We start from the raw sequence: 27,406 nt of genomic DNA, 5'->3' as shown, positions 1-27,406 counted from the left end.
GCCAATTACTTTGTACAAGCTTTTCCACTTAAATTTGCCAGATTTTTCTCCTGTTGCATGTTTTCTTCCTTAAAAGCAAAAGACCCTGCCTTCTTGGTGTGTGGGTTGTCAAAGCCATAATAGTTGATTTGTCCCTGAATGTTGCATGGTGAAGGCAACACTGCTAGGCAATTTCCATTCTTAACTATTCTCAAGCTTAATCTTTTAATACCTTTCTTTCTATACCTTAGAGCTAGGTACAGAAATATGAACATAGGGAGTTTGGGGGATGTCACTCAGTTGGAGCCTGCTTGCGTAGTATGGATAAAGCCCTAGGTCTGAGCCAGAGCACAGCACCAGTAAAATGGACTAAATAATTACATTGAGGCTTTGCTGGGCACAGTAGTACACCTCTGTGATCCCAGCACCCACGGGGGGGGGGGGGGGAAGGCAGGAAGATCCTGAGTTCAAGGCTCGCCAGGACTGTATATGGAAACTGTGTCTTAAAACAACCAAAACAGCCAAGAAGTATAGATACAGGGACTGGAGGCACAGCAATATGGTAGAGTGATAATTTAGCATGTATGAGGCCCAGCAGACAAGCCACAGCACAGAAAGTGTGTGTGTGTGTGTGTGTGTGTGTGTGTGTGTGTGTGTGTGTGTGTGTAGCAAAGTCATAGATCACTTGCTATACATAAACAAATTTGTATTTTTCCCTTCCTACCTACCTTCTTTTCCTTCTTTATTTCTTCTTGCTTTCTTTTTCTCTTTCCCACCCTTTCTTTCCTTCTTTCTTCCTTCCTTTCTCCCTCCCTCATCCCTGTCTCTTTCCCCTCTTTCTTTTCTCTCCTGTTTTTCTGTCTTTCTGTCTGCCTCTCTCTTTTTTCTCTCTGTCTTTTTTTTCTTGTATTGCCACTGGACCATCTGGCCCAGCCTCACAACTAGGAGGAAATACAGATGTAAATTTATGTGCCCAGCTTCTATTTTACTATATTGTACTCATCTTTGCACATATGGGTCCAAAATTTAATTATTAACTACTTTAGGTCTTCTAATGCTGCCTTATCCTGAGTAAATCTATGTATGTGTGAAGTTCTTCACATCAGGGAAAATACCAGTTATGTATATGTGTGTGTGTATACGTATGTATGCATGTATGTATGCATGTATGTACTAGGATTTGAACTCAGGGCCTTGGAATTTCTAGGCATGTATTCTACTACTTGAAGTGTGCCTTGAGCTTATGGATGTTTTTTGTTGTTGTTTGTTTGTTTTTTGGTCCATCATGGGGCTTGAAGTCTGGGCCTGGGCGCTGTCCCTCAGCTCTTCAGCTCAAGGCTATTACTCTACCACTTGAGCCAGAACATCACTGCCCATTTTCTGGTGGTTTATTGGAGATAAGAATCTCAGGGACATTCCTGCCTGGGCTGGCTTTGAACTATGATCCTTAGAGCTCAGCCTCCTGAGCATGAACCACCAGTGCCAGGCCTTGTTTTTTTTTAATAATTGTTTCTTAGGCAGGAAATGTGACTTAGTGTAGAATGCTTGCCTAGTATGCATAAGACCCTGGTTCGATTCCTTGATACCATGTAAACATAAAATTAATAAAGTAAATGAAAAAAATCATTAAAATTATTTTTTAAAAAGAAAAAAAAGCGCCGGGCGCTGGTGGCTCACGCCTGTAATCCTAGCTACTCAGGAGGCTGAGATCTGAGGATCGCGGTTCAAAGCCAGCCCGGGCAGGAGAGACCGTGAGACTCCTATCTCCAATAAACCACCAGAAAACCGGAAGTGGCGCTGTAGCTCAAGTGGTAGAGCGCTCACCTTGAGCTGAAGAGCTGAGGGACAGCGCTCAGGCCCAGAGTTCAAGCCCCATGACCGACAAAAAAAAAAAAAAAGAAAAAAGAAAAAAAAGCCAGGCACCCGGTGGCTCATGCCTGTAATCCTAGCTACTCAGGAGGCTGAGATCTGAGGATAACAGTTCAAAGCCAGCCTGGGCAGGAAAGTCCGTGAGACTCTTATCTTCAATAAACCACTAGAAAACTGGAAGTGACACTGTGGCTCAAGCGGTAGAGCGCTCGCCTTGAGCTGAAGAGCTGAGGGACAGTGCCCAGGCCCAGATTTCAAGGCCCATGACTGACAAAAAAAGAAAGAATTCTCTCTCTCTCTCTCTCTGCTGTCTGTCTCTGTCTCTGTCTCTCTGTCTCTCTGTCTCTCTGTCTCTCTCTCTCTCTCTCTGTCAGTCATGGGGCTTAAACTCTGGCCTGGATGCTGTCCCTCAGCTCTACCACTTGAGCCTCAGTGTACTTCTGGTTTTCTGGTGGTTTATTTTTTTTGGGGGGGGGGGGGTCCGGTCATAGGGCTTGAACTCTGGGGCTGGGTGCTGTCCCTCAGCTCTTCAGCTCAAGGCTAGCACTCTACCACTTGAGCCATTGTGCCACTTCTGGCTTTTTTCTTTTTGTTTATGTAGTGCTGAGGAATCGAACCCAGGGCCTCATGCATGCAAGGAAAGCACTCTACCACTGAGCCACCTTCCCAGTCTTTCTGGTGGTTTATTGGAGATAAGAGTCCTGGACTTTCCTGCCTGGGCTGGCTTTGAGCCATGATCCTCAGATCTCAGCCTCCTGAGTAGCTAGGATTACAGACATAAGCCACCAGCACCCAGCTAAAGAATTGTCTCTTCTAACTAAGGCATAGTGGTTCATGACTGTAGTCCAGTTTGGAAGGTGAATATTGGAGATTCAGGGTTTGAAGCCAACAAAAAGGAGTAAGAACCAATTTCAGAAAATAAACTGAGTGTTGTGGCACACATATACTGTCCCAGAAACTCAGGAGGATCAGACACAGGGGACTGAAACAAACTAAAGTGGAGTGGGGGGGGGCAGAGGGAGGGAGGGAGGAAGGAAAGAAAAAAGAAAGGAGGGAGGGAGGAAAAAATGGAGGCCCGACTCAAGTTATTAAGGGCTTATCCAGCTAATTTGAGGCCCTAAGTCCAAACCTCAGTAAATGTATAGAGAAAGAAAGAAAGATATGTCATTATTGATTTCCCTGAGATTAAATCTTCATTTATAGGAATTGTTTGTTTTTTACTATCTAGTCTGTCATTTCTGGGTATAAGACTCTGTTCATAACCAAAGAATGTACTTCTATCATATGGCATTTTATTTTATTTTATTTTATTTTATTTGGGTCCGGTCGTGGGGCCTGAACTCTGGGCCTGGGAGCTGTCCCTCAGCTCTTCAGCTCAAGGCTAGCGCTCTACCACTTGAGCCACAGCGCCACTTCTGGCTTTTTTCTTTTTGCTTATGTGGTGCTGAGGAATCAAACCCAGGGCCTCAGGCATGCAAGGCAAGCGCTCTACCACTGAGCCACCTTCCCAGCCCTCATATCGCATTTTATTTTCTCTAATGTTCTTCTATTTGTGCTGCTAGCACTAAATGCAGTGGTTTGAACTGTCTTGTTCTATTTGCATCAATGTAAAAGAACATATGCACAGTAGACAAGATAAAATAAATATACTAAATTGTGGTCTTCGAAATTGCAAACATCATTAATATCCCTGAGATAAAGAGTTTTCTGGCAGAAGGATGAAATTCATATTAAATGAATGCTTCTCAATACTGTGGGCAAAAAATGGTTGGTATGAACATTGACATAAGTTCAGCCAGGAAAGATGAGAGATGATGACCTTGGAAGACTTCTAGATTTGTCCAGTGAATTACAGCAACAAAAGGACATGGAGCCCAGCTATTAGACCAAGAACCATTTACTGTGATTGTATGAATTCAATCATAAAATTCATATATTGTGGTTATAGTCTTTTCACCCAAAAAGGCCAGGCAATTCTTAGAGCAGCATTTTCGCTTGAAATTTTATTCATTAAAATATATGAGCAAAATCCAAATGGCAAAATCTTTGATAAGCATTGCAGAGAAGTAGACTGTTGCCATGTGCTGGTGGTTCATGCCTATAATCCTAGCTACTCAGGAGGCTGAGATCTGAGGATCCCAGCTCAGAAACAGTGGCCAGGCCCTGAGTTCAAGCCCTACAACAACCACCACCAACAACAACAACAAAAACTGGACTGTTCATTAGTCACAATAATTTAGAGAAACCATTGAATTAAAATTTCACTCTTCCAGACTTTCAAGCTTTTATATTTGAACATACTTTCCATAATAAAGACTGTGAATCATAGAGTTGTAATTGGACAATTGACAATTTAATACATGTAAGCATGATAAAAATTTAGCAAAAATATTCATATCTTGAAAAACAAATAGTTTTTTATCTGTATTTACAAAATCCCAAACTTTGTTTTGAGTTGTAAATCAGTACTAGCTAATATATAAAGAAAGAAACAGGAAGTAACTGTAAAGCTGTTAATTTCATCAATAGTTTATTTTTGTGAAACTTAACCTGATTGCAACAAAGTTCTCCTATTTTTGCATATATTAGGTACATTAAAGGTATATATATTTTTTCTATTCATTTCTTTTTTTTCTTTTTTTATTGTGAGGTGTTACAATTACATGGGCAAGATAATGAGTACATTTCTTATCAAGCATTGTAGCCTCCTCCTTTGTTTCCCAATTCCATCCCATCCTCCCCCACTCCCCCACCCAACCCTCTCCCCCCACCCCAGGTATATTTAAAATGGAGTAATTCTGCAAGGAAAAATGGTCACAGCATTAGTTAGAGGTCACCTGGACAACTAGTCCTGATGTGAATGTGTAGCTACCCCTGGAATGGGTAGGAAATATTCAGGAACAGGAGAGGAAAGCCACCAGCATAAAAGATTTATGATTAATATACAAGCAGCAGTAGAAAAAATTAAGAAGGGAAATAAGGGTACGATTAGGAACTAGTCTTAAACTTAGCCTAGAGGCAGGGATTGAAGGATTTCCACACTCAATTTATGTAATTGTGTCCTCGTGCACTTGCCTGCCAGGCTGCCCACCAGGGGAGGGTTGTCTACTTGGGGAACTGTATTCCTACCTTACTTCACAGTTCATATATTTTATCAGGTTCCACGAAGGGAGACACATCAGCCAACGAGTTCCACCACTTGAACAGGAAGTCTGCAATGTCTATGAACCATGGGGTAACCTTCTCCTTGCCCTGGGCTGCCTTGTCCAGCAGTTCCTCCAGCTCCTGCTGGCTCACATAGCAGTAGCTTTTCACTTCTCTGGGATCTGGGTTCACTGTGAGGTTTTTCCTCACAAACAGGACATAGCAAAGTTCGTGTTCTCCCCAGACAGAATCTGATTGAGCCTTTAGATATCTCCGGAACATACACAGGATATCCTTTATGGAAATCTGTATGGAAATAAATTCAGTGTTAACTCAGTAATAGAATAAAAGTTTTAGATAAAACCAGTTCATTTGCTTACTCAAAAATATAAACAAATTGTAACCTCTTAGTACAATAACTTAATTAATTAATTGTAGTGGTTCCACTGAGTGCCACACAGTGATTAAATGTTAACTAAATGTTGGGCATGTGTCTAGGATTGTTTCTTTTTTCATACATAATGAGCATAATGAGAACACAGAACACAAAAGGCTAAATGCAGTTCTGTGGAGCTCAGACACATTGATTTTAACCAAGAATTTTTCAGAGTAGTGGTGGGAAAGAGCAATGTTCTTTCTCTCTACTTTAGTGACTTGATTCCTAGGCTGAAGTAGAAACTCTCCCAGCAGTCACCTTCCAATCATCTCATTTGGATAAAGAATGTGATCCCATTGCCCAGTCGTGGCTAGGAGAGGACAGCAGATGCAATGAGCACATCTAAAAGCGTTTGAGCCTGTGCTTCTCCTACTTATGTCTTTCTGGAGACCGGTGCATACCTGCTCCTGAGGAATCCCCAGCTCAGCCTGCAGACGTCTCAGAGCTGCCCTCTTAATCCCTATGGCATCTTTCTCTTCCAGTTCCTCAGGTTGGTATAATGGATGACCAGAACAGGAGTCAGAAAAGTAACCTGGGGAAAAAAAAACAAACAAATAAATACAAAGTGCCGTTTATTGGGAGTTTTCTTTCTTCTAAACTGAGCAGTTTCCTAGTCATTGCCTAGTGGATAAAATAGAAAATGATAAATATAGTTGGTATATCAGGCAAGCATCAATTTATCTTCTTTTGCCAAATATATTGGCCAATATTACTATTAATATTATTCACACTAACATTATTTTTAATTATAGTCTTTTCATTGTTCCTTTTATTGAATTTTTTGTTTTTTCTACATTTTTGTTATTTTTTATTACTTTATTAATTAAAAAAGTATTTCTGAGCCAGGCACTAGTGGCTCACACCTATAATCCTAGCTACTCAGGAGGCTCAGATCTGAGGATCACAGTTCAAAGCCAGCCAAGGCAGGAAAAGCCATGAAACTCATCTCCAATAAACCACCAGAAAACCAGAAGTGGTGCTATGGCTCAAGTGGCAGAGTACTAGCCTTGAGCTGAAGAACTGAGGGACAGCACTCAGGCCTAGAGTTCAAGCCCCATGACTGACAAAAAAAAAAGTATTTCTGTGCTCACTGGGGCTTGAACTCAGGACCTAGGCGTTGTCACTGACCTTTTTTGCTCAAAGCTAGCACTCCTATTACTTGAATCACAGCTCCATTGCTGACTTTTTTTTGGTAGTTAACTACAGAGAAGAGTTTCACAGACTTTCTTGCTTTGAACCTCAATCCTTAGATATCATGCTCCTGAGTAGCTAAGGTTACAGGCATGAGTCACCAGTACTGGCTTCTACTTCTTTTTTTTAAAAAAAAATCTTTTTTTTTTTTTTTCCCCAGTTGTGAGGCTTGAACTCTGAGCTTGGGTGCTGTCCTTACGCTCTTCAGCTCAAGGCCAGTGCTCTACCACTTGAGCCACAGGGCCACCTCTGATTTTCGAGTGGTTTATTGGAGATAAGAGTCTCATGGACTTTCCTGCCTGAGCTGGCTTTGAACCATGATCCTCAGATCTCAGCCTCCTGAGTAGGTAGGCTTATAGGCGTGAGCCACTGGCACCCAGCTTTAAAAAAAAATTTCTTAAGGCAGTATCTCATTCTAGAGCTCCTGCTATTGTAAAACTTTTCAAAATCTTCCATGCCTGGCTATTTGTTGTGTTTTTAAGACAAAAGGGTCTACAAAATTCACTGATGCAATTTCAGGTATAAAATGCTGGTGACTGAATGTCTTCTCACTTTCAGCTGGAGTGGGAACATTTAGCCTAAAGAGAGCGCTGATGGGTTTGATAACTCATTGCATCCCAAAGCTTAGAACAGAAGTCAGTGTTCCATTAGATTTCAAGTGAGTAAACTCACCAGGAAATGTGTACTTAGCATCTGATCGTTGCTGGATCAACAGCTGGTCTTCCATGTTGAAGAGGATGACACTGAAGCTTCGGTGCCTAAGCCCTGCAAATGGGTGCACATGAGTTCATTTGGAATTGAGGTCAGTTTGGAGTCTTTATCTATCAGTACATTCAGATCAGTATTGTGACATCACCAGCATCTAGTGACCCTTATATGCCTGGTGTTGATCCCGTAGAGATCCACTACTCGTTTATACCCAGCAACACTTGAAAGTTGGCAATGCAATTTCCCTTCATTTGTAATCAGAAAAACTAGCCAGTTCTGGTGGCTTATGCCATGTAATCTTAGCTACCCAGGAGGCTGAGATCTAAGAATCATGGTTTGAAAGCAGCCTGGGCAGGAAAGTTAATGACACTCATCTCCGATTAGCCAGCAAAAAGCCAGAAATGAAGGTGAAGAGGGAGTTCAAGTGGTAGAGTGTTAGCCTTGAGAACTAAAGCTCAGGGACAGTGCCCAGGCCCCTGAGTTCAAGTGCCAGGATGGGTAGAAAAAAAAAAGGAAAAATTGAAAGAAGGAACAAAGGAAGGAAGGAAAGATGGGAGAAAGGAAGGAAAGGAAGAAGGAGAGAGGGAAGAAGGAAGAAAACAAGAGAGAAAGAAGTCAGTAGTTCTAATCTAGGAGTCCTACCAGTATACCAGCAAGGCTGATGAGTGACCCAGTGGCACAGAATGACTCCTTCCCTGGAACTCGCTAGGACACTGATGGCAACACTAAAGTGACTCTCATGTCCTAGGCTTCCTGCACAGCATTGCATGGCAGCTGCAGCAAGCTGGGGACTAGATTGTTCTCAAGTGTATTTTCTTCCTCCTTCCCAAATCTTGCCTGATTTGGAGAATAGCTGATAGCACAGCATGTGAGCACAGGCCAGACCCTCCTTCTAGCTCACCCTTTTCGATGTTTTCATTCAAGTGACAGTTCTTCTTGGTTTCACATCCTAAGACTCGATCCTGCTCATCAACAATGATGCACATCTCCTCTAACCGTTTTGTCTGCAGTTCATCAAGGTGAGTTGTGCCTGACTCAGCCATACCTGCATACACTTGATTAGCCGGAGATGGATCCTGTCTGCTTTTTTTTCCAGTGCAAAGCAGAAGAGAAAATGTAGCCAAATTTCTTCCCACATGGACAATGGAAATTGTGCACAATGTAGAAAGACATGAATGTTTGTTTGGAGATGGTTGGAGGTATCTTTATTATTCCCTTCTTGTGAAAGTTATTTGGTTCTTTTAGAACCTTAAAGCTTGTTTCTGACTTTTGTCATCCCATAAGCTTTGGAAACCTTGGCAGGAATTATTTCTTTTTTTTTTTTTTTTTTAAATTGTATTTTATTTTATTTGAGAACATACTGTACAGAGGGGCTACAATTACATGGGCAGGATAATGCATACATTTCTTACCAAGTATTGCAGCCTCCTCCTTTGTTTACCCTTCACTTCCCTTCCCCGCATCCCCCCTCCCCCCACCCAATTTTACCCCCCTCCCCCCACCCAATTATACCCCCCTCCCCCCCCACACACAGACATTGTAAAGCTGGTTTTTGACATGACATTTTGTACTTCTCATTGTTGCAACAGGTCCACCTGAATCCTTAAACGACTTGTTTGTTGTAATGAAGCTAAAGAGAAAACTTTTTTTTTGGTTGGTTGAGGGCTTGAACTCTGGGCCTGCGTGCTGTCCCTGAGCTCTTCAGCTTAAGGCAAGCACTCTACCTCTTGAGCCACACGCCACCTCCGGTTTTTCTAGTGGTTAATTGTAGATAACCGTGATCCTCAGATCTCAGCCTCTTGAGTAGCTAGGATTACAGGTGTGAGCCCGGCAAGAGAAAACTTTTATAAATTCATCAATGCATATAACTGCCATGTTGTCATTGTTTGGTTATAGTTTGTTAATTATCTTTAGGTAGTCCTAGAGCTTAAACTCTGGGCTGGGGCACTGTCCCTGAGCTTCTTTTGTTCAAGGCTAGGATTCTACCACTTGAGCTACAGCACCACTCCCAGCTTTTTCTGTGTTTGTGGTACTGAGGAATTGGACCCAGGGCTTCATGCATGTGAGGCAAGTACTCTACCACTAAGCCACATTCTCAGCCCTATACATTGTCTTTTAATTTGTTTTCTTTCATTTTATATTTGCCTTATTTGCAAAGAGATTTCAGATTTGTAAGAATTACTAAAGCCACAACAATTCATCCAAAAAATCATACACCATGATCAAACAGGATTCATTTCAGGGATGCAAAGCTGGTTCAATATACGCAAATCAATTAATATTATTCATCACATCAACAGGAGCAAGAATAAGAACCACATGGTTATCTCAATAGATGCAGAAAAAGCATTCGACAAGATCCAACACCCCTTTATGATGAAGGTTTTGGAAAAATTAGGAAGCCATGGAACATTCCTCAATATAATAAAGGCTGTATATGACAAACCTACAGTCAGCATTATACTCTATGGTGAAAAACTAAAGCCATTTCCTCTTAACTCAGGAACAAGACAAGGATGCCCACTCTCTCCACTTCTCTTCAATCTAGTATTAGAATGCCTAGCTATAGCAATAAGACAAGATGCAGACATAAAGGGGATCCAAATAGGGAAAGAAGAAATAAAACTCTCCCTCTTTGCAGATGACATGATCTTGTATTTAAAGAATCCCATAGACTCCACTCCCAAATTACTCAAGCTGATTCAAAACTTTGGCAAAGTAGCAGGTTATAAAATTAACCCCCAAAAATCAATGGCTTTTCTGTATGCCAACAATGAGAAAAGTGTGGCTGAAATTAGGAAAGCAACTCCATTTGTAATAGCCCCACAAAAAATAAAATACCTAGGAATTAACTTAACTAAAGAAGTGAAGGACCTCTATGATGAAAACTTTAAAATCTTGAAAAAGGAAATCAACACAGAACTTAAAAAATGGCAAAACCTCCCATGCTCCTGGATTGGCAAGATTAACATCGTGAAAATGGCAATACTTCCCAAGGCTATCTACAAATTCAACGCGATACCTATCAAAATTCCACCCTCATTCTTCAAGGAAATAGAAGAGGCAATCCAAAAATTCATATGGAACAATAAAAGACCCCGTAATAGCAAAAACGCTCCTCAACGGAAAGAACAGTGCTGGAGGAATATCAATACCAAATTTCAAACTCTACTATAAAGCCATAGTAATCAAAACAGCTTGGTATTGGCATAAGAACAGACCTCAGGACCAATGGAATAGAATTGAAAACCCAGAAATGAACCTACAGACCTATAGCCATCTAATCTTCGATAAGGAAGCTAAAACAATAGAATGGAAGAAAGACAGCCTCTTCAGTAAATGGTGCTGGCAAAATTGGTTAACTACATGTAGAAAACTAAAGCTAGATCCTTATATATCACCCTGCACCAGAATCAACTCCAAATGGATCAAAGACCTTGAACTCAAAGCAGACACTCTGAAAACATTACAGGATGGAATAGGAGAAACCCTAGGTCTCCTTGGCTCAGGCTGAAACTTTCTGAATAGAGACCCGGAAGCACAACAAATCAAAGAAAGGTTGGACAAATGGGATTGCATAAGGTTGCAGAGCTTCTGCAGGGCAAATGACATAGCTAGCAAGATCAATAGAAAGCCCACCGATTGGGAGAAGATCTTTACTAGCCATACAACGGACAAGGGTCTCATATCTAAAATATACTTCGAACTCAAAAAATTAAACCACCCAACAACAAATCCTCAAAGAAACAACTGCCCAATAAATAAGTGGGCGAAAGACTTAAAGAGAAACTTCTCTGAAGAAGAAAGAAGGATGGCCAATAGACACACGAAGAAATGTTCAACATCCCTAGCCATAAAAGAAATGCAAATCAAAACAACATTGAGATATCACCTCACTCCAGTTAGAACAGCAAAAATCAAGAACTCTAACAACAACAGATGCTGGAGGGGATGTGGACAGAAAGGAACCTTACTTCATTGTTGGTGGGAATGTAAACTTGTTCAACCACTTTGAAAAGCAGTATGGAGGTTCCTCAAAAGACTTCACATAGATCTCCCCTATGATCCAGCAATCCCACTTTTGGGCATTTACCCAAATGTTTACAAACAAGACCACACTAAAGCTACCAGCACAACTATGTTTATTGCAGCATTATTTACCATAGCTAAGATATGGAACCAACCCAGATGCCCCTCAGTAGATGAATGGATCAAGAAAATGTGGTATATATACACAATGGAATTCTATGCCTCCATCAGAAAGAATGACATTTCCCCATTTGTTAGGAAATGGAAAGGTTTGGAAAAAATTATATTAAGTGAAGTAAGCCAGGCCCAAAGAAACATAGGTCCCATGGTTTCCCTTATTTGCAATATCTAGTATAGGTATGAGTCAAGCGGAAAAGATCAGATAATGTGATGTTAGGAAAATGAACCCTTAAATATGTATTTTAATGTTTTCGTTTCTTTCATGCATGTGTTTCTAACGCATTTATAAGATTATTTCTTTGTTGCTTTGTATGTCCCTCCCCCACAGTGTAACCCCCGCTTTCACTATATTTAATGTCAGTATAACATGTGGAGGAGATGGGGACAAACAAGTCGTTTAAGGATTCAGGTGGACCTGTTGCAACAATGAGAAGTACAAAATGTCATGTCAAAACCAGCTTTACAATGTCGGTGGGGGGTGGGGGTATGATTGGGTGGGGGGGAGGGGGGAGGCTGGGAAGGGAGGTGAAGGGTAAACAAAGGAGGAGGCTGCAATGCTTGTTAAGAAATGTATGCATTATCCTGCCCATGTAATTGTAGCCCCTCTGTACAGTATGTTCTCAAATAAAATAAAATTAAATTAAAAAAAAAAAGAATTACCAAAGCCAAAAATTCCAATATCCTCAAAGCAATTCAATTCCAGTAAAAAGTACTTGTCTTAAAAGTAGATGGGAGGGAGGGAGGGAGGGGATGGTAGGGGGAAAACAATGGAGGGGATAACAATGTTCAAGAGGAAGTGTACTCATTACCTCACTCATGTAACTGTAACCCTCTGTATAGTATCTTTACAATAAAAAAATTAAAAAAAAAAGTAGATGGGAGATGAGAGAATATGGACTAGAGGGAATTGAGTACGGCAGCAACAGCAAAGATTTGAAATGCCATCTACAGAGTGAGACTCATAGGACACACAGTCATGGGCTCTTACCTTCTCTGAAGATGAGAGTTTTAGGCAGCCTCTGAATCCTGCAGTTGGAGAGGTACAGCTCCAGCTCCAGCCAGGTTCATATATATGCGTATGAGTGTGGGTGTAGTAAGTAACCCATGGTTGTTTTGAGTGAAGGTATTTCTAAATTAGTTGAGAAATCAGACTACACCCTTTTATCAATGAAGGGTCATGTTGAAAATTGCATTCTTTCTGTGTTTCAACATAAAATAATTTAAACAATTACAAGTAGGCAGTTTTAAAACCAGATCCAGTGTTTATCAAACCCCAATAGAATTGATTGCATAAAGAATCTTTGGGGGGGACGGTGGGAGAGGCTGGGAAGGTGGCTCAGTGGTAGAGCGCTTGCCTTGCAAGCATGAGGCCCTGGATTCAATTCCTCAGCACCACATAAACAAACAAACAAACAAAAAGCCCAAAGTGGCACTGTGGCTCAAGTGATAGAACGCTAGCCTTGAGCTGAAGAGCTGAGGGACAGCGCCCAGGCCCAGAGTTCAGGCCCCATGACTGGACGCAAGGGGAAAAAAAAAAAAAGAATCTTCTGGGGCTATGATTTGTACTACATAACTGTTCAAGAAGTTGAGAGTCTTACATCACATAAAAGACCAAAATTATACAAGAAAATGTGCAGTTCAAAGGTTCACACTTTTTGAAATACTTTTTATTGTAAAGATACTGTGTAGAGGGGTTACAGTTACAGGAGTAAGGTAATGAGTACATTTCCTATGAAGTATTGTTACCCCCTCCTTTGTTTTTCTCCTCCATCCTTTCCCTCCCCCCTTCCTTTTTCCCCCAAAGTTGTAAAGTTCATTTTCAACATAGTGTCTTGTCCATCTCATTGTTACAATAGGTCAACCTTATTTCAGTTTTTTGTTATTTCCCTTCCCCTCCCCAAATTAAAAAAATGTATATACCAGGTGCAGGGCACCAGAATCAAATACAGTGAAAACAGAGGTTATACCATGGGGAAAGAACATACAAAAGAAACAAAAAAATCACATAGTACATTATAAATACATTAAAAACAACAGCAACAAAGATAAAACCTCTTGTATCCCTATCTTGGAGTTCATTTTGCTTAGTATCCACATTTAAAGGGCACCCTTGATGTATGCCTATAATCCTAGCTACTCAGGAAAGCTGAGATCTGAATACGAAGCCAGTATGGGAGGAAAGTCCGTGAGACTTTTTTCTCCAATAAACCTTCAAAAAGCTACAGGTGGAGCTATGGCTCCACTAGTAGAGTGCTATCCTTGAGCAAAAAGGATCTCTGGGGCAGCCCCAGGCTCAGAGTTCAAGCCCCAACACCAGCAAAAAAAAAGGAGCGGTGGCAATGAGAAACTGAGTAACAATATGTTTGACCAAATTAGTTATTATATAATGAAGATAAGTTTTCATAGGAATATGAGAAAAATGGGTAAATTCAGTTCATGTGGCACACAAAGAAATGAGGGATCACTAGGCATGGAGCAGATGGAGTAATACCAAAACAAACAGCCCTCTCTGGAACTAGGGCAGAGAAAACCCCATGGATGCAGAAACTTTCTCACAATTCGTGTGGGTAGGTGGTAATAGCTGAACCTTTAGAGATAAGCTGAGCAGGTAGCCAACATTACATAAGAGCACATTTCTCGGCAGAGTTTCAGGCTGTTACAAAACCTGAAACAGGAGGAAACCAGACACAGAGTGCCTGGAGTAGAGATGGGGGGAGGCTAACCCACCCCTCTGGGCCCCACACATTGATTCATCCTGGTAGGGCACTGAGGACTTGGCTGGCCTTCTTGCCCTGGGGAGCCATGCTATCCACAGCATAGCCCTTTCCTCCCTTTCCTGGTATATGTGTCCCTTTCTCTCCTGTGGCCATGTCACTTCTCCATATGCAGTTTTATGAAATGTGAATTTCATAAGATAGGGCTTCTCCCAGTCCAAAGGACACAGAACAATCTTCAGGATAGGGGCTGGGAAGGTGGCTCAGTGGTAGAGCGCTTGCCTTGCATGCCTGAGGCCCTGGGTTCGATTCTTCAGCACCACATAAGCAAAAAGAAAAAAGCCGGAAGTGACGCTGTGGCTCAAGTGGTAGAGCGCTAGCCTTGAGCTGAAGAGCTGAGGGACAGCGCCCAGGCCCAGAGTTCAGGCCCCACGACCAGACCTCCCCACCCCCAAAAAAGAATAATCTTTAGGACAATCTCTCTGGCTTCCTTGTAGACCTGAGCAAAGGGGAACCTTCCTACTCCATACAGTCACATTGGCATCTCTCCCAAGAGATTTCTTCACTCCCCTCCAACATCCTGCCGGATTCAGCTTTTATTCCAACAATCTGAGTGTCATAAATGTTTGAAATTTGGTCAAACTTGAATTTGAAAAACATTTTGTAAAGCCGGGCCCCGGTGGCTCAGGCCTGTAATCCTAGCTACTCAGAAGGCTGGGATCTGAGGATCGCAGTTCAAAGCCAGCCCGGGCAAGAAAGTTTGTGAGACTTTTATCTCCAATAAACCACTAGAAAACCGGAAGTGTTGCTGTGACTCAAGCGGTAGAGCACTCGCTTTGAGCTGAAGAGCTCAGGAACAGTGCCCAAGCCCAGAGTTCAAGCCCCACGACAAAGAAAGAAAGAAAGAAAGAAAGAAAGAAAAACATTTTGTAAGTCTATGTGAAATAAGGGGGTCAGGTCTTGCTGGCGCCATATTGGCCACATGGTGGATGGTAGGGTCTGACATCTTGTCTTCATGCTGGGGGAAGGAAACGCCCCTGCCCATCACCTGCCTCTTAAGTGATAGGCATGCCCAGATCTCTGGAGGCAAGGGTGGGCACTGGCTGATAGGTTACTGAATCTGTCAATCCAGTGCTGAGGCCTGGGAATTTTCTGTGGACCTGCCCCCCTGCTCAGACTCTGTGTAGGCCAGGACTAGCCCAGCCTTGGCTTTGTCATGCCACGTGTGTCTCTTTGATCGTATTCTGTGTCCTGTGTCCTGGCTCAGTCATCATGGTGTCCCACTTCAGCTCTCCATTGGAGCTGAACTGGTTTGTTGGTATTGTTTTTGTTCTTTTTTTAGCCTGTTCCCTAGCTGTGCTATGTCTATTTGGGGGCTACAGGCCTTTGTAACAACCGGCTGCCTGCAGCCTGCTAACTGGATAATAAAAACCCCAATATTCCATATTCCAAAATGTGTCACTGTGCCCAGGCAGTGAAGTCCATGAGACTCTTACTTCCAATTAACCACCGTTTCCAGAAAACGAGAAGTGGTGCTGTGGCTCAAGTGCTAGAGTGCTAGCCTTGAGCACAAAAACACTCAGGGATAGCGCCCAGGCCCTGAGTTCAAGTCCCACTAAACAAAAAAAAAAAAAAAAAAAGGGAAGGGGAAAGTGATTCAGTGGTAGAGTGCTTGCCTCACATGCATGAGGCCCTGGGGTCAATTCCTCAGCACCACAGAAACAGAAAAGGCCGGAAGTGGCCTGTGGCTCAAGTGGTAGAGTGCTAGTCTTGTGCTGAGGGACAATGCCCAGGGCCCAGAGTTCAAGCCCCATGACTGGCAGAGAGAGGGGGAGGGAGGAAGAGGGGGAGGGAGATTATGTTTAATAAAATAATAGGGAAGATCAAAATATTGGGGAAAAGATGATCATCCATGTATATATGTATATGAAGCTTTTAGAACACCAACAGACAAAATCAGAACATAACCTCCATTACAATCTTTCTACAGTTTTTAATTATATCGAGTAAGGAAAAATATTGAAAGGTACAGGAGAGAAGTGACAAGTTACCATACAGGCAAATTCATCAGAATAACAGCAATTTCTCGGCAGAAACTACAAGCCAGGAAGGCAGAAATAATGTATTTGAAGACCTGAAAGAAAATTATTGCAACCTAGATTACTGTATGCAGCAAAGCTATCTTTCAGAATTGGAAGAAAAATAAAAAAAACCTCTCAAGTTGTAAAGAATTTAATGACTACTTAACCAGCAATGACACAGATAATTTAAGAAATTCTACACAGGAAAGAGAAAGATACAAATATCCTTGAGACTATGGGAAAGAGTAGTCATGTTAGATGAATAGATAGGAAAATGAAGATTAAGAAAGAATACAACATTGAAAAACTACAAAAAGACAGGAATTACTACCTATATATTCTCAGTTCTGTAATTAAAATACAGACTGATAGATTGCCTTTAAAACAAGAGCCAGGGAAAAAGGAAAAAAAAAAGTATAAAACAAGAACTAAGCTGGGAATGTGGCTTAGAGGTAGATTGCTTGTCTAGCATGCATGAGACCCTGGGTTCAATTCCTTGGTACCATGTAACAAAATACAAAATAATATATATATAAAATATTATATATAAATATACAAATTATATATAGAAACAAAACAATATATAATGTATATTCTTTGCTTTTTTGCTTTTTTTCTTTTTTTTTTTTTGTCAGTTGTAAGGCTTGAAGTCAGGTCCTGGGCTCTGTCACTGAACTCTTTCTCCCAAGGATAGCACTCTACCACGTTGAATCACAGGGCCATTCTGGTTTTCTGGTAGTTAAATGGAGATAAGAGTCTCATAGCCTTTCTTACCTGGGCTGGCTTTGAACTGTGATCCTCAAATCTCAGCCTCTTGAGTAGCTAGGATTACAAGTATTGCCACCAGTGCCTGGTAATGTATTTCATCATATTGCCCCTACTATTCTTTTTATCCTTCTCCTTCATCATATGCACCAGTGTTTGGTGTATATATGTTGACAATTGTTCTGTCCTCTTGATGGGCTTTTCCTTTGCCAACATGAAATGACTGTCTTCTCTCATGGGACCAATTTGGTTTGAGATCTGCTTTGTCAGATATGAGTGTAGCTACTTCTACTTGCTTTTTGGTATCAATTTCCTCAGACAGTCTCCTTCTGTCTTTTCACTTTAAACCTGCTTGTGTCATTGCCATTCAGTTTTTTATGCAACAAATAGTTGACTCTTGTTTTTTGTTTTACTCATAAAAACTTTTTTATGAATTAAAATGCATGAATTTTATTTATAATTCATATCATTAATTGTACATTGTAAGGGATTCATAATATTTCTGTATATAATTATATATTTATAATATACATGCACAATGAATAATTTATATATTATATATTACATATATAGTAATTTATATACTTATAAAAATGTGTGCATTTTAATTCATAAAACAAATTGTATTGAACATAAAAGCTCAGATACCACAGTCAGCCTGATCCAAACCAAAAATATTATCAGTCTTCAGAATTAAATGGTACCATGATCAAATGGACTTAACGGACATCTACAGAACATTCTACCCCAACACTCACAAAGTACACATTATTCTCAGTAGCCCACAAACTTTCTCCAAAATAGATTATATTTGAGGACATAAATCAAGTCTTAATGAGTACAAGAATATTGAATTAGCAACTTGCATTTCAACAAACACAGTAGACTTTATTTCAGAGCATGCATGCATGCATGTACATGTACATGTCCACACACACATACACACACACACACACACACACACACAATACCACAATGAGACTCTATCTTATCCCAATCAGAATAGCTATCATTAAGAAAACACAGAAACAACAGATGCTGTTGAGCATGCTTAGAAAGGAACTTTTATATACTGTGTGTGAGAAGGTAATTTAGTTGAAATACTATGAAAATAAATATGGAGGTTTCTCCAAAATTAAAATATTATTCCCATATGACCTAGCCATAACACTTCTGTGTTTACTCCAAAACAATTAGTCACGTTAATATATATATATACATATATATCCATGTTTATTGTGGCATTACCTATAATAGATAAATTACAGAATTAGTCTAGGTGTCCACCAATGGGTGAACAAAGGAAATATAAATACACCGTGATGGTTTGGTTTTGTGCACGTTCTCCTGGGGCTTGAACTCAGAACTGGGGCACTGTCCCTGAGGTTTTTTGCTCAAGGGTAGCACTCTACCACTTCAGCCACAGCTCTCCTTCTGGTTTTTGGGGGGTTAATTGGAGATGAGACTCTTTCTTAGCCTGGACTTGCTTCAAACTGTAATTCTCATATCTCAACCTCCTGAGTAGCTAGGATTTACCAGCTTGAGCCACTGGTATCTAGCTTCCCACTATGGGATTTTACTCAGCCATTATGTTATATGCTGGAGAAAATAGAACGGGAGATCATCCTGTTAAGTGAAATACACTTGTCCCACATGTGTTTTCTTTCATTTATCATGTATCATGTGTTTTCTTTCATTTGTGGAAGCATGAAGAGAAGAAAGCAAAACAAAAGGACAGAAAACAAAATGGCCAAGGTTATAAAAGCAAATGGACTGTTAGGGAGGTGGAAGAGAAGAGAAAAGTGAGATGGATGAGAGATGAAAAGAGTAGTAGGGGTAAATATGATGATGATGATGCCTTATGTATGTATATGTATACAAATATGATGAAATCTTTACTATGTACAATTTAATACATATAAATTTAAAACAAATTATATACATATTAATTATGGAAGTGTTAAAATTAAGTAAATTGGCGAATGCTATGACAACTAATCCTATGACAATAAGAGACCAAGTTGTGAAAATTTATACAGAAATATCATTCTGGGGGTTGGAGGCATGCCTCAGTTGGTAGAGTGCCAGAAATAGCCATCCGACCTTCCGCAGGAATTGTGTACTACAAATGGGACATCTTATTAGCAGAAGGAAAATAACAGAAACAAAGCAAGCAATTCTCCAAGAAGGATTGGGGAATTCTTATTTAATGGTTTATTTTCAAGAAAATGAACTGATATAGTCACAAATAGGAAAGGATTTGTCAAGCCTTGAAATAAAAATGGTTTGTCATTAGTCATAATTACTTGGAGAAATCAGAAAATTAAAACAGCACATTTTCAAACATTCTGATGATTCAAGTTCCCTCATTTTAATACATTTTCTTTTTTTATTTTTATTTTTTGTGAACATACTGTACAGAGGGGTTACAATTACATGGGCAAGATAATGAGTACATTTCCTATCAAGCATTGTAGCCTCCTCCTTTGTTTACCCTTCACATCCCTTCCCAGCCTCCCCCCGCCCCCCCACCTAATTCTCACCCCCCTACCCATCCCACCCCCCCACCCCCGCACCAAAGTTGTAAAGTTCCTTTTTGACATGACAACTTGTACTTCTCATTGTTGCAATGGGTCCACCTGTATCCTTAAACGACTTGTTTTTCCCCATCTCCTCCACAAATTATACCGACATCAAATATAGTGAAAGCAGGGGTTATATTGTGGGAGAGGGACATACAAAGCAACAAAGAAATAATCTTATAAATGCGTTAGAAACACATGCATGAAAGAAAAAACATTTAAATACATATCTAAAGGTTCATTTTCCTAACATCACATTATCTGACCTTTTCTGCTTGACTCATACATATACTAGATATTGCAAATAAGGGAAACCATGGGACCTATGTTTCTTTGGGCTTGGCTTACTTCACTTAATATAATTTTTTCCAAGTCTTTCCATTTCCTAGCAAATGGGGCAATGTCATTCTTTCTGATGGAGACATAGAATTCCATTGTGTATATATACCACATTTTCTTGATCCATTCATCTACTGAGGGGCATCTGGGTTGGTTCCATATCTTAGCTATGGTAAATAATGCTGCAATAAACATAGTTGTGCTAATAGCTTTAGTGTGGTCTTGTTTGTAGACATTTGGGTAAATGCCCAAAAGTGGGATTGTTGGGTCATAGAGGAGCTCTATGTGAAGTCTTTTTTTTTGTTTTTGTTTTTTTTTTTTTGGGTCCAGTCATGGGGCCTGAACTCTGGGCCTGGGCGCTGTCCCTCAGCTCTTCAGCTCAAGGCTAGTGCTCTACCACTTGAGCCACAGCACCACTTCCGGCTTTTTTCTTATGTGGTGCTGAGGAATTGAACCCAGGGCCTCAGGCATGCAAGGCAAGCGCTCTACCACTGAGCCACCTTCCCAGCCCTATGTGAAGTCTTTTGAGGAACCTCCATACTGCTTTCCAAAGTGGTTGAACAAGTTTACACTCCCACCAGCAATGAAGTAAGGTTCCCTTCTGTCCACATCTCCTCCAGCATCTATTGTTGTTATTAGAGTTCTTGATTTTTGCCATTCTAACTGGGGTGAGGTGGTATCTCAATGTTGTTTTGATTTGCATTTCTTTTATGGCTAGTGAAGTTGAGCATTTCTTCATGTGTCTATTGGCCATCCTTTCTTCTTCAGAGAAGTTTCTCTTTAAGTCTTTAGCCCACTTATTTATTGGGCAGTTGTTTCTTTGAGGATTTGTTGTTGGGGGATTTTTTAAAATACATTTTCTATAATGAAGATTAAGATTATGAGTCATAGTATTCATAAAGTGAATGATAGATATTATAATGCAGTAAGCATGGACACACTTTATTCAAAAGATTCATACCCTACTTTCTCTTGAAGCAAACAATTTAGATTTTTTTCAATTTAGATTTTTTATATTTTGAATTGTCATGTCAGTACTTGCTAATATAAAAAAAATCAGGAAGGAATTGTAAAATTGTTTATCACATCAATAGTCAATCTATTTTTGTAAAAAAAAATTGCCAGTTCTGGGGCTTGACCTTAGGACCTGGGCTCTGTCCCTGAGCCTTTCTGTACTCAAGGCTAATGCTCTACCACTTGGCCCACGATGCTACTTCCAGCTTTTTCTGAGTAGTTTATTGGAGATAAGAGGCTCACACAAATGTTTTTTCTTTCTTGCGATTGTTTCTAACATATTTATAAGATGATTTCTTTGTTGCTTTGTATGTCCCTCCTCCACAGTATAACCCCTGTTTTTACTGTATCTGGTGTTGGCATAATTTGTGGAGGGGAAGGGAAAAAACAAATTGTTTAAATAGGGATACAGGTGGGCCCATTGCAACAATGAGATGTACAAGACTTTATGTTGAAAAACGAACTTAAAACTTTGATTGGGGGGAGGAGGGATTGCGGAGCGGGGTGGGGGAAGGGGATGGGAAGGGATGGGAAGAGGAAACTGGAGGAGGCCACAATGCGTGATAAGAAATGTACTCATTACCTTGCCCATGTAATTGTAACCCCTCTATACGGTATTTTCGCAATAAAAAGAAAAAAAAGAAAAAGAAAAAGTCTCACAGACTTTTCTGTCTGGGCTGCCTTTGAGCTGTGATCCTCAGATCTCAGCCTCCTGAGCTAGGATTACAGATGTGAGCCGACAGTGCCCAGCTTTTGTGAAATTTATCAACCTTATTAAAACTAACAGAGTTCCTCTATTAGTTCAATGTATTGTGTTAATTAAGGGTATTATTTATAAATAGCATAATTCTGCAAGAAAAGAGAGAGAGGTCTTTTGGACCTGGTCCTGATGTGAACCTGTGTCTGTACCTGGAAAGAGCAGGAAATACTGAGGGAGAGAAGGGGAAGCTGCCAGTACAAAAGATTTAGGACAAATGGTATGTGGTACAAGCACCGGGGGAAAAACATTTCAGAGGTGAATGAGATTAAGGGTGCAATTAGATAATACTAGGAAGTCTAAGCTTAGCCCAGAGGGAAGGACTGAAGGATTTCTGCAATCCGTGGCAGACGCTGGTATGAGCTCTTAGCTCCCAGCTTTGTTCTGTTTGTGTGTGTGTGTGCACGTGCGCACGTGTGCATGCACACATGCATGTATATACCACTCCAGGGGCTTTAGCGTGGGTTCAGGACAGATGAAGACACATGTGTCTGTGTGGTGGTCTGGGAGTGTAGGAATGAGTTTGGTAGGTGGGGATGCTGAGTTCAGGAGCATGGTGGCCCGAGTGTGGGGACAGATGGAAAAATACTTTAGTGCAACCAGGCCCAATGGACACCTATAATCACAGCACGAGGGATGCTGACACAGGAGGATCTCAAGTTGGTGGTCAGCCTTGGGGTCCACGGTAAGACCTTGTCTCAAAATGAAACAAACAGACAGACAAAAACAACCAAGGAAGAAAACCCAAATAAATCAATTTCCTTTTTTTCTAAATACATGATGACAATTTTCTAAGAATAGTACTTCAACTTCCCTCCACAAGTAAAATAAAAGTAACCTACGGATGGGACTTTGGGGCATTTTTCTGAAGAAATCACAATACTAAGTTACTCTGTGAACAAAACTAATATATACATTATACTTGTCGAAATTACCCTTCATTCATTTAATTAATACACACTATGATGATGCATATTATGTAGAAATACTTTGACTGTTAATCTACTTGCAACTCAAAGCAGGAAACATAAGTATAATTCAGGTACATCAGTTTGGTTCTTGTTTGATCAACTCCATTGGATTTGTTGTTCTTGTAGTTCTTTTTTTTGGGGGGGGGGTTCAGTCGTGGGGCCTGAACTCTGGGCCTGAGTGCTGTTCCTCAGCTCTTCAGCTCAAGGCTAGCACTCTACCACTTGAGCATCTGCCCCACGTCTGGCCTTTTCTGCTTATGTGGTGCTTAGGAATCGAACCCAGGGCCTCATGCATGCAAGGCAAGCACTCTACCACTGAGCCACCTTTCCAGCCCCTTATATTAGTTCTTTAGGCAAGATCTTACTCTATATCCTTTGATGCTCTGGAAATCAAGCACCTCCTACCTCAGCCTGCAGAATGCTGGAATTACAAATGCCCATGACTATGCTTACTATCTGTTATGTTTTAAGACAAATTGATCTACAACCTTCAAAGATGACATTTCAGGTGTAAAATACTGATAACTGAATGTCTTCTCATTTTCAGTTTGAGTGGGAATGTCTAGCCCAAAGAGATCTCTGATGGGTTTGTTAACTCAGCATTCTTCTGTATGTTCGCTAAAGCTCAGATCAGAAGTTGATGTTCCCTGAGATTTTAACTGAGTAAGCTACCAGGACATACTTACTTAGCATCTGGTGTCTGTTGAATCAAAAGCTGGTCTTCTGTGTTGAAAAGGATGGTGTTGAAGCCTTGGTGTATCAGTACTGTGAATGTGTGTGCATGAGTTCATTTGGAAGTGAGGTCACTGTGGATTCTTTGCATATGGGCCCTTCTCCTCTCTCCACACCCTTGTGATAATTTATTAAGGATACTCATGGAAATTGTTCTTTCATTATGATTTAAAAGACTAACTTCTTAGTATTTTTTGTTACAGTCCTGGGGCTTGGACTCAGGCCTGGGTGCTGTAACTAAGCTTTTGTGCTTTTGTGCTTGAGCTATTGTGTTCAAGGCTGGTACTCTACTACTTGAACCACAGCTCCTCTTCTGACCTTCTGGTAGTTAATTGGGTATTAGAGTCTCAGAAACTTTCCTGCTCAGGCAGGCTTGAAACCATGATTCTTAGATCTCAGCCTTCTGCATGGCTAAGATTATAGGTGTGAGCTACAGGTGCCTGGTCAAGTTTTTAGTGTTAGTACTGAATTCTATGCATTCTGCATTCCCATTTATTAGTTCTTTTTTCCCATTTATTAGTTCTTTTGTGTGTGTGTGTGTCTGTCATGGGGCTTGAACTCTGCGCTTGGGAGCTGTCCCTGAGCTCTTCAGCTCAAGGTAAGCACTCTACCACTTGAGCCACAGAGCCACTTCCTGCTTTCTGGTGGTGAATTGGAGATAAGAGTCTCATGGACTTTCCTGCCTGGGTTGGCTTTGAACCATGATCTTCAGATCTCAGCCTCCTGAGTAGTTAGGATTATAGTTGTGAGCCACAGGCGCCTGGCTATTAGATCTATTAGATCACCACAGTTAAGATCAGTGTTACAGAACATCCAAGAAGGTGAATGTCTTATGTCACATCAGAAACCAAAATGCAACAAAGTACAGTTCAGAGATTTAGACTTTAAATTATTGCAGAAATTTTGAGCATAAAGGAACAAAACAGTAAAAAATAAAAAGATCATAAACTAAGAATTCTGTTTAAAATTTTAAATAAGATGAGATAGCAGATCTTTTTGTTTGTTTAAGCAGTACTAGTGAAAGATTGAAATTGGGGCTATGTCCATTTTACAATATGGGCCATGTCCATTTTACAATATGCTAACTGCTAATTCTGCTTCTGTAAACCTGCTTGCTGCTAACACTGACTCTTCCCCTCCCAGAAATAAGTTAAAAAGTTACAAAGTCCAGATGCAGGCCCAGGGACCAGGTCTGCAAACATAGATATGTTCTTCTAAATCCCTGTTTAGAAACTCTCAGCAAGGGGCTCAAGATAAAGACCATCTGGCGAGCCCAGCAAAGGAGCCTGTAACTATGTGGACTCCCCTCCAGAGAAGCCTCCCCCTAGGGAACCAACTAGTTTTCAACAAGTGTTACAAAACTTCCCGAGCAGGCTGGAGTATATGATAATTTTTAAGCTGAGCCAATCCTGGGGAGCCTGGGGTCTTATGCTAATCCTGTGGTTTTTGTCTTTAAAAGTGCCTGTAACTGCTGCTCCGGGCTTCCAGTCTGCCTTGGACAGGGAGCCCGTTTGGGCAAACGCCTAATAAAATCCTCTTGTTTATTGCATCTGCTGGTTTGGAGTCTTGGTTCTTGGGGTGCCCTCCCGTTGAAGAAAGCTTCCCAGTGAGTCTGGGGTCTTTCACTAGGGTGTGATCTCAGGACAGGAAGATCCATGAGACTCTTATTTCCAGTTAACCACCAGAAAACTGTCAGTGGTGTTGTGGCTCAAAGTGTTAGAGCACTAGCCTTGAGTAATAAAGCTCAGGGACAGTGAGTGCTCAGGCCCTGAGTTCAAGCCCCAGGATTCTATAGACAATTGCACATCTTCTAGCAATTTACCAGCCCAAGAATACTATGTTCTATCACATTGGAAGGTAGGAACTGTAATGTCAGTTGTGGAAAAATATTACAATTAACTGCAATGGAATAAAAGTGACAGGATACATGCATTTTGGGGAATGACACTGAACTGAATTGTATGGGAATTCATTAACAATATAAAGGAATTTTACAAATTAATTTCATACTTTCAGTTATTGACAAACCAATAGGATTAAAAAAATGGCTGCTGAGCTGAGTGCTGGTGTCTCATGTCTATAAAAGTAGCTATCAGAAGACTGAGATCTAAAAATTGCAGTTCAAAGCCAGCTTAGGCAGGAAAATTCCCTGAGACTTTTAAAAAAACTATTTATTGAATATTTACCAGCAAATTTTGTTAAATTCATTATCTGGCAGCATATCACTTTCAAGTTAAAATGTGAGAAACAAACATTAATATTTACAGTTCTTTTAAGGAATGTTATATAATGACACATTAAGGCGTACATTCTTTTGTCTTATAGTTCTTCAAAGAATAATAGTAGAAAAAGTGATGCAAAATCTTCAGTGTGAGATTATGATTAAGATACATTTTACAAAACTATGGTGGGAGATGGCAATAATCCCATCCAACATCCTGGATTAGATCTCTTCAGGAGAGACTGATAATTTATACAGAAAAACTTTAAAATTTACAGATAAAGGCAGTTTAATATGGCCACTAAGAAGTACATCTTTTAACATATACAACCTTCAGGCCACAGTTTTGAAGGTCTGAAGTAGCAAGTTGGTTTGATGAATTAGTTGATTGGCACTTATGAAGACATTTATTGCCTTACCATCTTTAAAATATGTTTTCAGGGTATCACTGAAAACTTTAGGGTACTTTTTGTAGTACAAACTCTTTCTTTTGTTGTTTGAGTGCCCTGTGGTTTCAGTTTTTTTTTTTTTTTTTTTGTCGGTTGTGGGGCTTGCACTCTGGGCCTGGGCACTGTCCCTCAGCTCTTCAGCTCAAGGCAAGAGCTCTACTGCTTGAGTCACAGTGCCACTTCCAGTTTTCTGGTGGTTAACTAGAAATAAGAGTTTCACGGACTTTCCTCCCCAGTCTGGCTTTGAACCATAGAACTCAGCCTCCTGAGTAGCTAGAATTACAGGCGCCAGGCTAGGTTTGGTATTTCTTGAAGACATTATTCACTGTATCAAGTAGTTCTTTTTATTGCACTAGCTATGTCCTTTTTTTTTGGGTCCACTTGTGGGGCCTGAACTCTAGGCCTGGGCGCTGTCCCTCAGCTCTTCAGCTCAAGGCTAGTGCTCTACCACATGAGCCACAGCGTCACTCCCGGCTTTTTTCTTTTTGTTTATGTGGTGCTGAGGAATCGAACCCAGGGCCTCAGGCATGCAAGGCAAGTGCTCTACCACTGAGCCACCTTCCCAGCCTAGCTATGTCCTTAATTGTTTGCAGAAACCTCACTCTGTCATTGAACTTATCTGGGATCTTACTGAGACTCTAAGTCCTCATCTCTTTTTATTTAGGTCCCAGAATTCTGGCTCTGGTCATTCAATCATATGCTCTTCTATACTCAGCTGCTATAAGAAGAAGGACTCTGTGAAGTTAACTTCTATGCTTTTTTCATAATGTCTTGTGTGAGTCCTGGATTTTCTTTTTCATCCTTCATGAAAGAGGCTCGATTTACTCATTCCAAATCATTAAACACAGGATACATGATTGTATAGAGGGGCATAGAATCCATGGAAGTGGTCTCAGCATCATTGTTCATCTCTTCCATTGTCATCCTCATTCAACAACAACAGTAGAAAAAGCAGTGCTAACATGCAGAAGAATCTTCATTCCCTGCAATCTTTCTTTTCTTTTTTCATGTTAAAGAATGGGGCACAAAAGATACAGAGATCAGCAACTGAGACTCTGACTTCACTTCCCACCTCTAGAGTCCCCCCTCAACTACCGGATCAATTCACCAAAGGACCTGAGAGGAACCCTGTGAGACTCTTTTCTGCAATACAAGACTGAAAACATTGTAAGTGGAGCTATGGCTCAAGTGGTAGAGTGCTCAACTGGAGCAAAAGAAGCTCAAGGACACTGCACAGGGCGAGTT

The 27,406-nt window shown here is 40.7% G+C and overlaps 1 protein-coding gene and 1 pseudogene across 1 annotated transcript; both read right to left on the bottom strand.

Annotated features, from left to right (window-relative positions):
* Positions 1–4,669: 4,669 nt before the first annotated feature.
* On the bottom strand, positions 4,670–8,370 carry LOC138805673 (isopentenyl-diphosphate delta-isomerase 2-like). The gene is made up of 4 exons (XM_069990580.1): positions 8,229–8,370; positions 7,292–7,384; positions 5,830–5,960; positions 4,670–5,298 (listed from the first exon to the last, which is right to left on the bottom strand). Exons 1-4 carry the CDS (start codon positions 8,368–8,370, stop codon positions 4,984–4,986), a joined length of 681 nt encoding a protein of 226 aa, XP_069846681.1. The 3' UTR covers positions 4,670–4,983.
* Positions 8,371–26,045: 17,675 nt separating this feature from the next.
* Positions 26,046–27,091, bottom strand: LOC138806207 (programmed cell death protein 10-like; annotated as a pseudogene).
* Between the last annotated feature and the right edge of the window lie 315 nt (positions 27,092–27,406).

Source organism: Dipodomys merriami, unplaced genomic scaffold (assembly GCF_024711535.1).
Source record: "Dipodomys merriami isolate MVZ:Mamm:240054 unplaced genomic scaffold, mDipMer1.0.p SCAF_4, whole genome shotgun sequence".
In the NCBI taxonomy this organism is placed as follows: Eukaryota; Metazoa; Chordata; class Mammalia; order Rodentia; family Heteromyidae; genus Dipodomys; species Dipodomys merriami.
The sequence above is the reverse complement of the archived record's forward strand: the minus strand, read 5'-3'. Positions and strand labels throughout refer to the sequence as shown.

What these genes read in the sequence shown, in the direction of transcription:
- LOC138805673 (XM_069990580.1), bottom strand. Translation starts at nt 8,370, where the DNA reads ATGGCTGAGTCAGGCACAACTCACCTTGATGAACTGCAGACAAAACGG. An exon ending in GAATGAAAACATCGAAAAGG is followed by an intron (nt 7,385 to 8,228) that starts GTGAGCTAGAAG and finishes ACCCATTTGCAG; the next exon opens with GGCTTAGGCACCGAAGCTTC. An exon ending in TGGGGATTCCTCAGGAGCAG is followed by an intron (nt 5,299 to 5,829) that starts GTATGCACCGGT and finishes ATTTCCATACAG; the next exon opens with ATTTCCATAAAGGATATCCT.